The 12,008-nt window shown below is 33.8% G+C and overlaps 1 protein-coding gene across 1 annotated transcript in view; it reads left to right on the forward strand.

The window, feature by feature from the left end:
- The window catches only part of Fib (rRNA 2'-O-methyltransferase fibrillarin), a 28,429-nt gene that overhangs the window by 14,712 nt on the left and 1,709 nt on the right, over nucleotides 1–12,008 (forward strand). The window contains exons 2-5 of the mRNA XM_081761781.1: nucleotides 1,483–1,674; nucleotides 5,343–5,488; nucleotides 6,890–7,063; nucleotides 10,007–10,252. Of these exons, the coding sequence (XP_081617907.1) occupies nucleotides 1,483–1,674; nucleotides 5,343–5,488; nucleotides 6,890–7,063; nucleotides 10,007–10,252 (758 nt within the window). The remainder of the gene's footprint in view (nucleotides 1–1,482; nucleotides 1,675–5,342; nucleotides 5,489–6,889; nucleotides 7,064–10,006; nucleotides 10,253–12,008) is intronic.

The following is a 12,008-nucleotide window of genomic DNA, read 5'->3' on the forward strand; positions in this document are numbered from 1 at the left end:
TCTGATATTTATGAAGTGTTTGAAATATGTGTATGTTCCGAGCATTTCCTGGAATTCAGGATTTCTTGTTCTAGAATATAAAAAACGAAGCAGTGCACAATCAAGTCTACGAGATCCAGCGTTACCACTTCCAAGATAAAACACAAATAATCATATGAGTGTGCTTAAACCAAACAACAGAACACGCCGAAATGTATTAAGATTACGCGCGCTATTTTTCTTGATGTGGCTATGTGACTACTCATAATACATTTTTTTAAGCTTTTATGTGTGTTTTATTTAGTGGGTTGCTTAAACAGTTAGATAAAGGTGTTTTATACATACGTTAATCATCCACAGAAGCAGTTGTGCATGTTTCTCTAATCGCCACAACCGACTTACACTAGCCAGACTACCAAATTACAAGGTGAAAATGTACGTAACTTTATGTAAAAGTAAGATTGTATTTAGTTTGAACTTATTGATTTACATGATTAAGGAGAAAGAAAGTCTGCCATAATCTCCCACAGTCTTAATTGCAGTATAAATAGTACTTATGTGTTTATTTGGCTTTGCTCAAATATTCAAAGTGATTAATGCCACACGCCAAAGACATGGTGCTAATTCAAACTTTAACTTGACTTGAAGCTTTTTGATGGAAAATTTCCTTAAAATGTTTATACAACTACAGAATAGTAGGATTTCTTGTCTTTCGTAAATATCTTGATAAGGAAACAAAGAAGCCCACCAGTAGTTGACAGTTAACACAGCGCTGTCTGTCATTAGAACGTGCTCTATTGACACGTAAAGACAACTAGATATTCTACGTGAACATGTAATAAAACGAAATGTAACTTGCCGCGGTGAAGGTGACCAACTTCGAAACTTGCTTCGTATTATTTTGTCAAATATCGAAGTTGGTAAGTTTAGTTTTATTTTATTTATTTGTTGAGAGTTTTGGGTACAGCAGAGATGTCATTTTACACAAATATTAATAACAAGGGAAAGGAAATTTTGAATCGGTAAATATGAACAGTGGATGGATTATAGTTTAGCGTACTTTCAGCAACCGGACTATGTGGGACCTCTTAGGATGGCCAGCTTTGGAGTTTGAATCCGGACCTTCCTGTTGAGAAGCGTGAATGCTAGCGAGTTAACTACACGTTGACTTTGCATAGTTCTGATAAGTTCATACATAAGTTTGTTCACGTTAGTGGTACTTGTTTGAAATTGTTTGACAATGTTATGAGGAGTATAAGCAAAGTAATGTCCTTATGTCTTCTCACAGGGAGCATCTCTCATGAGCACATTTTACCATGTATTGACATCATTGAATATGAAATATATCGTACAGTATAACAACATACAAATGAGTTGCACGTTGTAGCAATCTTGCTCTTTGAAGGAAGGTAAATTTCCAGGACGAGAATGTTCAATATCGGAACTGGAATATATGAAGTGGTGTGAATCTTTTGTGACTTCATTTTATTTTGTTTTCGATAGGATTTTCTCCTCACGGTGGTGGCAGCGGTGGATTTCGCGGGGGCCGCGGCGGCGGTGGTGGTGGTTTCCGCGGCGGACGTGGCGGAGGAGGAGGCCGTGATGGAGGCTTCCGTGGAGGTCGAGGTGGAGGCCGTGGAGGTGGCGGAGGACGAGGTGGAGGTGGATTTCGAGGACGAGGAGGAGGAGGCAGAGGTAAGATTTCATTTTTGCATGTTTTGCTCTGAAATTCTTTGCTATCCAATGATAACAGATAATTTTACATATATTCTTCTCTAATGTTTGTATGTTAATTTACGAATATAGGGTGCATATATGTAGGGTGGACCATTTGTCTTGAAACGACGTTGCAACTTTTAAATTAATTGCTAAAATCAATGAAATTTTGTAGCATGCAATATAGATAGGGGGACATTGAGATGCCTGGTAATACCATCTAATTTACAATGTTGCCAACCAAGCATGAAATTATATTTCTTTTAAATGTACTAGATCAGATTATTACATAGTTCAAATCAAAATGTGAATGCAAAATTTACGATAGCATATTTATATTTCAGTGTAACAAACTACGGACGCCACAGTATCACAAACAGGGTTGGAAAAACCATGGCTTTTATTGAAAAAAAAGCCCGTTTTTTTGGTTTAAACTTTATATATATATATATATATATATATATATATATATATATATATATATATATATATATATATATATATATATATATATATATATATATATATATATATAATTTGCTCTGTGTATCTATATCACATATGAACAGAAATAAGTTTGTTTCGCCTTGGTGTTATTATGCAACAGTCGGGTTATGCTGGTAGGGGTCACATAAGCTTAAAGCGAAATTTAAACCGCTTATCAGCTTACATCCAAGAGAAATTGTCGTGCATTTGAACTCGAAACCGGGACTAATTCGCCACAAATGCGATATGTCTGCCAACTCACGGAGTCCTGATAAAAAAATACATTGTACTGATCTTTACATATTTGTTAATATAATTGTTAAGTGTCATTTCAGAAGGACAAAAACATAAACAGTTGCACAAGTGAAACCATTGTATAGAATTAATATGGCCAATTTCAAAATAGTTCACTACGACTTTTATTAGTCCAAGTTAAAGAAATACAAGGACTTAATCTGCATGTCAGTAAGCAAAGTGAATAAAGATACGAATTATTTGAGTCCACTTTGGCTCTGACCATTTATACATAAATACATACCAAAGATACTTCTGATTTCAATAAATGCTTCTCGTGGGATTTGTATGATCCGCCCCCCCCCCCAAAAAAAAAAAGAAAAGTACGGCATTTTGATGTGTTTTATCAATAGTAAACATTATTAAAACGAAACAATATTTTTTTTTCTTTTGATTGGAATTGCATAGCAATAATAATAAACTACAAAAAAATCACAAAAGAAACATTCATAAACTTACATAAAAAAGTTGCTTTTCTAGTTTAATCTCTTTGAGTAATGAATGGGGAATTTAGGTCTGAATATAATACGAATAATATACGGGAAGTGTAACGTGATAACCTACAAATGTGTGTTCATCAAGATTTTACGAACACTTACACTTTTACGAACATTTTTCGTTTTTTAGTTTAAACCTTTTTTTTTTTTTAAATCAGGGTTTTAAACCAGGCAACCCTTATCACAAACATCCGTAAACATGCAAATTTTAGAAGCCCTCTTTCAACAGTAATAACGCAAGTTAGACGGATGTGTCAGTCAGTCACATTGGAAGTACTTTAGTGTCGAATACTGTGATAACGATATGACCACACATACTTCTGACAAGTAGGAACGAAGTTCAAGGGACTAAATATTTTACTTTATTCATAATGTCTTATTTCGGGAAAAGTGATTGGACAAGTACCACATCCAATCACGTAGATGGTTTTTCATTAATTGTAAAGTTCATAATGCCGTTTACAGAAATTCGGTACCTCAACTCGTTCCTCAAATATGACGAATATCGGTAAAGTTTGCAACACTGCTTAAAATTATGTAAGTGCAAGAACTTGTAATTAGAACTACCAAAAGTATAGGTGTGATGATAAAGAAGCAGACGAAAACAGAAGATTTTAAAATAATTTTGTATAAGTAGGTTTGTTTTGTATACCTCCGGAACGGTTTTTAGATATCAAATCGCTGTAAACGACATTTATATTTATTAAAACCACCTCTGTGTGCTTGGATGTTATAACTTATTTATTTTTTCGAAATAAAACCTTTTGAAGAAAGTAAAATTTTCAATCTCTTGTACCTTTTGATCCTACTTGCTAGAATACGTCATATTACGGTCCTACTGTGTAATATTCAACACTAAGGTACTTCCGATGTATATTGACACTTCCGTCTTCAAAAATTTGGATGTTTACGGATGTTTGTGACACATTTGCCTCCTTAGTTTGTGACACTAAATAATAAATATTGTATTGAAAGTTCTTGTTTAATATGTAGGTGTGACATAGGAAGTTAACATAAATGAGAGGAGAGATTCCATCTCTGACAACCAAAATGTCAAGAATCTGGAGAATGTGAAATCCTGTGAGACTTCCATTTGCTGCCGTTCTTTTCCTCTTGTACACCAAAATGCCTGTGGTTTGATCTTTTAGGAGTAGTATTGCTCCCTTGGTCTGAAGAAAAGAACTGCAAATGTGAATTGATTTTATCAGTGACTTCGAAATATAAAACAGTTTCATGAATATTGAATGTACTAGCCAGCAAGCAGAGAAGAACGGCAAGTTTATACGTGAAGAACTTCAATTATTTTAATAAACATTTTTAACAATTTAAAAAAAGAAAAAAAAAGGTGTGAACCTTATTTTTCTCTAATTTTGAGTAGGTTTTCGCTATAAGTAAAATAATCCATACCTCAAATGTCTTTAGTGTAAGAATGTGACTATACATTAAAATAATACTTGGTGTATGAGTTATTGCTTATAAAATAAGTATATTTTCAGACGTATGATCATGCTACGGGACAGATTTCTTCGGTATTAAATATTCTGTAATAACCGTAACATTGGAAATGTGCCTGTTATTTAAGAATTCATATAATGACGGAAGCAAACTATAATTGTTGCTCTACCCAAAAGAAAGTTTGCGTGGACAAAAGTGAAGTTTAACACCTCCCTGTTTTATGTTACGAAATGTGAGCTGTTGATACCAAAGAGTTTCTTTTTACAGTATGATTAAAGTTCTCATTATGCCTTTGTGAAGGAGAATGTGATAAAACATTCTGACAGTTGCCTTATGTTATTGAGTTGCAGAAGTAGTTCCTAAGTATCTGTCTCGCCGTCGTCGTCGTTTTGTTTATATGCATATTTATCTGGGGAAGTATTTCTTTTGAAATGACCTGTAATTTTACTTCTATTATTTTGCAGATTTCACGCTTAGTTAAATGTGTCCAACTTTGTAAAAATGAATTTGTTTTGTATATAACTTTAATAACACTTAAGTCAAACTGTTAATATTCCCATTCGTTTCAAAGATAAAAATAGAGTGTTTTCCCATAAATAAATATGCTAAATTGACAGAATGCAAGAATTTAACAGTTTTCAGTTACAGATACATACAATTTGAATATTGTAAAATTGTTTCAAAGATAAATATATAAAAAAAGCAGTTCTTCCTGTGATCTGGAAGCCTGGGTAAAATTCCCGGTGGTGTCCCATGTGGTTCGGATCCGACAGCAAAGCTGTAAGTATGCGTCTTATATATAGGTTTTGTGCTGAAAATATACGTTAAACTGAAAATGAAACAAATTAGTAGAGAAAAGGCTTTTAAGAAAAAAAAAAAAAAATCTTTGTATTGTATCAATTATTTCTGTTTTAGGTGGCTTCAAAGGTGGAAAGAAAGTGTTCATTGAACCTCATAGACATCCTGGTGTATTCATTGCGCGAGGAAAAGAAGATTCACTTGTTACATTAAATTTCACACCTGGAGAATCAGTTTACGGAGAGAAGAGGATAACAGTTGAAGTGAGTACTTTATATATATATATATATATATATATATATATATATATATATATATATATATATGTATGAAACTTCCTTATTTCTTGAAGTGGGTATGGAAGACAAATTACTTAAAGAGAAAATAGTAACATCATGTGGACGTTTTCACGAAACTCTCACTACTTTCAACCTGGCAAAACTACTACGTGATTGCATTCAAATAGCACTTGCAGCTTCATTTTTTTCTTTAAGTTTTCTTTGCTTCCCTGTATGATAAAACATTTATGAAGAAGTTATTGCGCATATCCTGTTTTAGTGTATGTGTACTGTTTTCTGGCGGAAAATAAATAAACTAACTTCCATTCCTGCTTCGAGATTCCGTTGTTCTCAACACATTTCGCTTTATTAGACCAAATGTATTGCTCTTATTTTCATAATTTTATGTATAAATAGCAGTTGTCTTAAAATTTACAGTAGCATCTGGTCCCATTAAGCTGTATCTACTGTTGTGTATGAACTAAGCGGTACACTAGAGCTCTTTCGTTAAAGCGTTTCATCTAATAAAGGGAAGAAGCAGGACCTGGCTTTTTCTCAGGTCCTTTTCTTGTCTCTGCTTCTTCCTCTCCCCCATCTAATGAATCCTTTTAGTGACATAACTTAAGTTCATTTCTTTTCAGTGTTGTGAATGTGTTTGTACTACTATGATTATATTTTACTATACAATAGAATTGAATAATGCCTTTGATTCAGTTCAACTTAACACCATGAGCGATGTTAAGAAATTATTCGATTGGCCAATGTAAATTATGTTGAGATTGAATAGACTACTGTCAACGTTGTACTTGGATGACTTCTTGTGTGCCCGGGTTAGTGATTTTATCCTTATGTTTGTGTGGCACTGTTAAATAATTTGTATAATAATATTTACTAATCGTGATGTTCATTGAGAAACCAAACTGGTAATTTTGTTGAAGATTTTAGCTTATGGACAAATCTTCTGATGATAACATATTTATCAAGAACCGTTTTATAAACTGCAAAGTATCACCCATTCTTGTTGCAGGAGTTTTGTGCCCACAGCCCTTGGTAGACTGTAATTCGCAGACAATACAAATCCTTCAAATATACGAATTACGACTTATTTCACACAGTTCGATCTACTGATGAAAATATAGCGATTATATATATATATATATATATATATATATATATATATATATATATATATATATATATATATGATTTTTACAGTCTGCATTTGGGCATACTTAGAAATGATACTAATCATCACGTCTTATTCTTGTTTTCCTCTTTGGTTACAATGCTTACATAATTGAAATTCAAGATTAGGTTGGTATAATAGCAATTAAAATTGTTTCTAAAGAATGTTAATGTAATTAACTCCTCCTTCTGTTATTCTAGAATGACAATAGCGAGAAGAAGGAATATCGTGTGTGGAACCCATTTCGTTCCAAGCTTGCTGCAGCCATTTTAGGTGGCGTTGATCAGATTCATATGCCTCCTGGTGCAAAGGTTCTCTATCTTGGAGCCGCTTCGGGAACTACAGTCTCCCATGTTTCTGACATTGTTGGACCCGTAAGTGTTTCATTTCATTTTTAATAATGGTTTAATTGACTGGATATTAATGAATTTAATTGAAGTGGTTTCTTTAACCCTTTCACTGTGGAAGGCGACGGAAAAAAATTCCCTAACCTGCGAATGTCGATTATAGTCGACGTGTTAAAATTTGTCTGTATCTTGGGTTTGTCGATTGTAGTCGCCAAAGGTTTTCTGTGTGATTTCTATTGTTTATCGAAAACAATAGAACACAAACAAAAATGAACGGTACAACTTTGGCGACTACTCTCGACAAAGCCAAGATACGGACAAACAAATTTTAACACGTCGACTATAGTCGACATTCGCATGTTAAGGAAATTTGGTTCTGTCGACAAAAGTCGACTTCCTCTGTGAAAGGGTTAAAGAAAGTGTACACACAAACCTAGAAAATCTTCGTGCTCTCATTGTTAATCCATCTTTTATAAAACTGAGGCTAGTTTGTAGTAATTAAGTCATTGAATGATTTATAAATGCTCTAAAGTTAACTTGTTTGCGTTGTTTTCTACCAAAGTAAATTAGGTTGACTTGCCTACATTTTGTTTAACTTAGTTTAATTTCAGTTATTAACTCACTAATTTCTCACCTTTTGCTTGATTACGGAGTGGTACAAATCATTATTCTTGCTTTTAAGATTGTTCGTAGGCTCTAAAATCTAAATGATTTAACATGATTACGAAATCAATTTTACAAGTTTGGTGTGTCATTTGATTTTGAAAAAAATTCTTCAGCACCAGTTCTAAATTTAGAATGTAATTATTATGATTGTCCATCTTCGGCGATGATAAATTTGCTATGGTCAGTAAACAACCGCTGAAGTTTGAGGTAAATGCCCTGGAAGTACACTGCGCGTGTGTTTATTTTTTAAAAAAGTGATAAATTTTGTATATCGAAGGATTATTAAATACTTAATGATTGTTTAACCATGAAAACAACAGAAATACACGATCATACGAAAAGTACTCTGGGAGATGCATTTCGTCATTTCCAATTGTCAAATGGATACCTGAGTCTAAATACTATGATGAAAGCTTGGAAAATAATCTCCACGGAGTGGACGACCAAAATTTGTCACACTAACAGATATTTTTGAAAAGTGCGCGATGCAATACTCCGCGATTGTCGGTAAGGTGAGTGACATTCCAGAAACTTTAGGCATTTCACTTGAACAAATGTTTCTCATTTTGGCCGAAAATTTGTGCAAAATGCGTCTGCGAGGTGGGTGCTGTAACTGTTGACACTTGACCAGAAAACGAATCAAAATGCAGATCTGTAAGCGAACTTCACTCATATAAACAAAAATCCAGCCCATTTTACACGCCGAGTCATAACGACTGATGAAACATGAATGTAATAGAGTGTCTATTGGTAAGGGAAAGCCAGGGAATTTCATTATGGTCAGGGAAAAATCTTTACGCAGGACTTACATTGGTAATATTCTTAATGATTTTCTGGTAGATCCTGTCATCCAATGCCGTTAATATTCTGGAAATGTATATTGATTAGGCCACAGAGAGCAAGTTCCTCAAAATCATAGTTTTAAATTTGTTTCTTTTATTTTTGTAGTCGGTTGTGAGTGGTTGGAGGAATTTTCCTGCTCCCAAGTTGAGATAGTGGAAGCCCAAGTTAAAGTCTACTATATATACCGGCATCAGATAAAAATGATAGTTATTTAATCTGTAAGTTTCCTCCGCGCTTATTGGAATGACGTTCAAAACACGTGTGGAGCTTGTTCGTAAATGTGTAATATTACTCGGTGAAAGTCATGTGCCTATGTGGTGAATTGTATAATGTCTCTGATGATGGTCCCAGCTGATCATTCGTGTAACCAAAAGTTATTGTATAGGAAATGCTATTTTCAAACACTTGTGTAAAAACATTGTGAACATGTGTGTCGATTTCGTTCTCGTACTTTGTCAAAGTTTGTTGTTGAATTGTGCTATATTGTTGTGACTCTTTTTAAAATATGTAATAATAATTGGGAGTGGAAAGAGTGGCTGTGAGGGGTAATGGGAGGCCACTCAATTAGTCATAAATTACAGATAAATGAATTGGATAGTTTGTACGTTTGCAGTGTACGAAAATCATCATTTGATCAGGAAAAAATATCAAGGAATTTAATTACGTGAGTTAGGTAGGTACCATGTAATACTAAACTCCAGAAAACAGCAGTCAAGACACTAGGGAACACTCTGATTGATCATCTCCATGGGAGGTCATGTTTGTAAAGTCTACTGAAAAAATTATATCCCGCTTTATTTTTTGGGGTATAAAAAGATCCTTCACATGGACTATTTCCTACCTTTTAAAACCATCACCGCTGGACATTATGGTATGCTTTTGGACCAAATAAGGGAAAGAATAATGGGAAAAGGCTGTGTTTATCGAAGGGAAATTCATTCTGCCTCACAGCGTTGCGCCTCCTCCATATGATATCTTAGCAATAGCCAAAATCAAAGAATTGGATATTATTTGCTGCCACGAGCGCCTTATTCACCAAACTTTGTTCCATCATACTTCCCGAAGCTCACAGGCACCTTGACGGACGTCGATATTCTCCACTTAAAACATCACTGAAGTAGTGTTTTGCTTGACTAGAAAGAAAATCTAGTTTTCACGATGACATAAAGGTTTTACAACATTCTTGTGAAACTAGAAAAATTACACAATTTTAAAGATAGAAATGAATGCATCATTCCGAGGACTTTTCAAATGATCCTCTATGTTCAATTGCGTTTTAGTTAACATGAAATTATGCATTATATTGGGAATCTATCAAGTTTATCTTTCGGAAATTTTGAGTATTTTTAACCAAAATAATTAGGGAGTAATTAGGAAATACATTTCAAGAGAAAATTTCTATTATGCGTCAGCACAACAGTATTTCGCAGGTATTTTAAGTTGTGCTTTCTTGTTTTACAGTCAGGTTTAGTCTATGCAGTAGAATTCTCCCATCGATCTGGGAGGGATCTTCTAAACGTTGCCAAAAAGAGAACCAACATAATTCCAATAGTCGAGGACGCAAGACATCCACACAAGTACCGTATGCTGGTTGGCATGGTAGATACTATTTTTGCTGATGTTGCACAGCCAGATCAGGCTAGAATTGTGGCCTTAAACGCACAGTACTACCTGAAGAATGGGGGTCACTTCGTGATATCTATCAAGGTAAGTGTGTAGTTTCACGAAAACCAGTATTGTTTGGTTTCATTAATTCTGTTAATGTTGTTGAAGTTTGATTTTTGTAATAAAAAGAAAATAACGATTGTAGATATCTCCGCGAGGTAGTATATTACTTATAACTAGATAATTACCTGAACTAACTTGATATTGTATATCAAAAACGAACCTGAATAATGTTCCTTTTTAGTGAATTTTTAGCCGATATTTCCGGTACGTCTCACGGGTACATTTCTTTGGGGCGAAGATTTAAGAATACTTGCATCATAGTCCTTCTCAAGATCTCCTTTTCCATTATTACAAATTACATCAATAAAAACAAAATTCAGACTGCAAAAATTTAACTGATTTAAAAAAAAAAAAAAAAAAATCAAAGAGGATTTAAACTTACGGAGTGTTAGAAGAAAAATGCAACACAGATCACAGGACTATTTATTAATAAAATTATCGAATAGGTAACATTTAGGGTTAGTACATTAACTATTATAATATTAAGAGTTTGTATATTTCTGAACACTACTGTTTGTTATAACATAAACAAGTAAATAACAGCGTAGAGGATATTCTTAAGCCTTAGCCCTGAAGAATACCCGTGAGACATACTGAGAATATCAGCTAAAAATTCATTAAAAACGAACATTATTCTGGTTAAACTTACGTAAGCGCATGAGAGGATGATTCAAATTAACAAAAAAATGGTTACTTAGTAATATAGCCTACCATAGGAAAACTGAATATTTCTCCAGACGTATCGGAACAACAAGCTAATTCCGTCTTCAGTCATGCGGGTGACGTTTACGATGACGACTTGTACGTACTGAAAATACTTTTTTACAAAAATTTAAATAGTTTAGTAGTCAGCATCCTAGGCTGAAGTTCACTCTCAAGCGTGAATATAACTGTCTTCCTTTTTTAGATTTACTGATTACCCGATCGCACAATAAATTTATAACAAAAGTATATCGAAAAACCTACTGCAGGCACTACTTACATACACCAACAATCAGCCCATCCACCACTGTAGAAGGCTAATATTTGGAAGGATTTCTTTCGTAGGACATTACTAATTTGTGATCGTCTAAATGATTCCAATGAGGAACTACAGTTTTTATATCAAGTAGGATACAAAAATGGTTTCATCGAACACTTAGATCGGTGCAATTTCCTTTTTATTTTTTTATTTTATTTTATTTTTTTTTAAGCTATTCCCAAAGGATAAAAACTTGGATAGGAATTCCTTACTTTCCACAATTCTTGAAAAAAATTCAACGTATTCTTGCAAAACATAACATTTGCTTCCAGTATTCCACCCAAAAGTTTAGATTATCAACTAAATAGATCAGGTGTTGATCGTGCTCAGTGTGAACGTGACTCTTCATATATAGGTCAAACCAAGCACAAAATTAACACCCGGATTAAGGAACACATTAGACACTCAAAAAAGTCATGAGAAGAGGGTATGTCGGGATTATCACTTCACCAAAAGGAGTATACACATAATATAAACAGGTTTAATTTAAAAATAAAAATTAAGAAAAAAAAAAAACGAGATTAAAGACTCATTCTTTATTCATAAATATAAACGGCTTTAAATCTGGGTTGCGGCAACATCGATAAAAAAAAAAAAAAAAGGAAAAAAATGTGTATTTTGGTTCTGACAACAGTGATGTAACATAGACACCACGCTTCTTTCAAATTCAACTCTTTCTTTCTTCCACTGTGCTCTGCTCATTCTTTTTAGTAA

Source organism: Thermobia domestica, chromosome 6 (assembly GCF_964235325.1).
Source record: "Thermobia domestica chromosome 6, izTheDome1.hap1.1, whole genome shotgun sequence".
Taxonomy (NCBI): Eukaryota; Metazoa; Arthropoda; class Insecta; order Zygentoma; family Lepismatidae; genus Thermobia; species Thermobia domestica.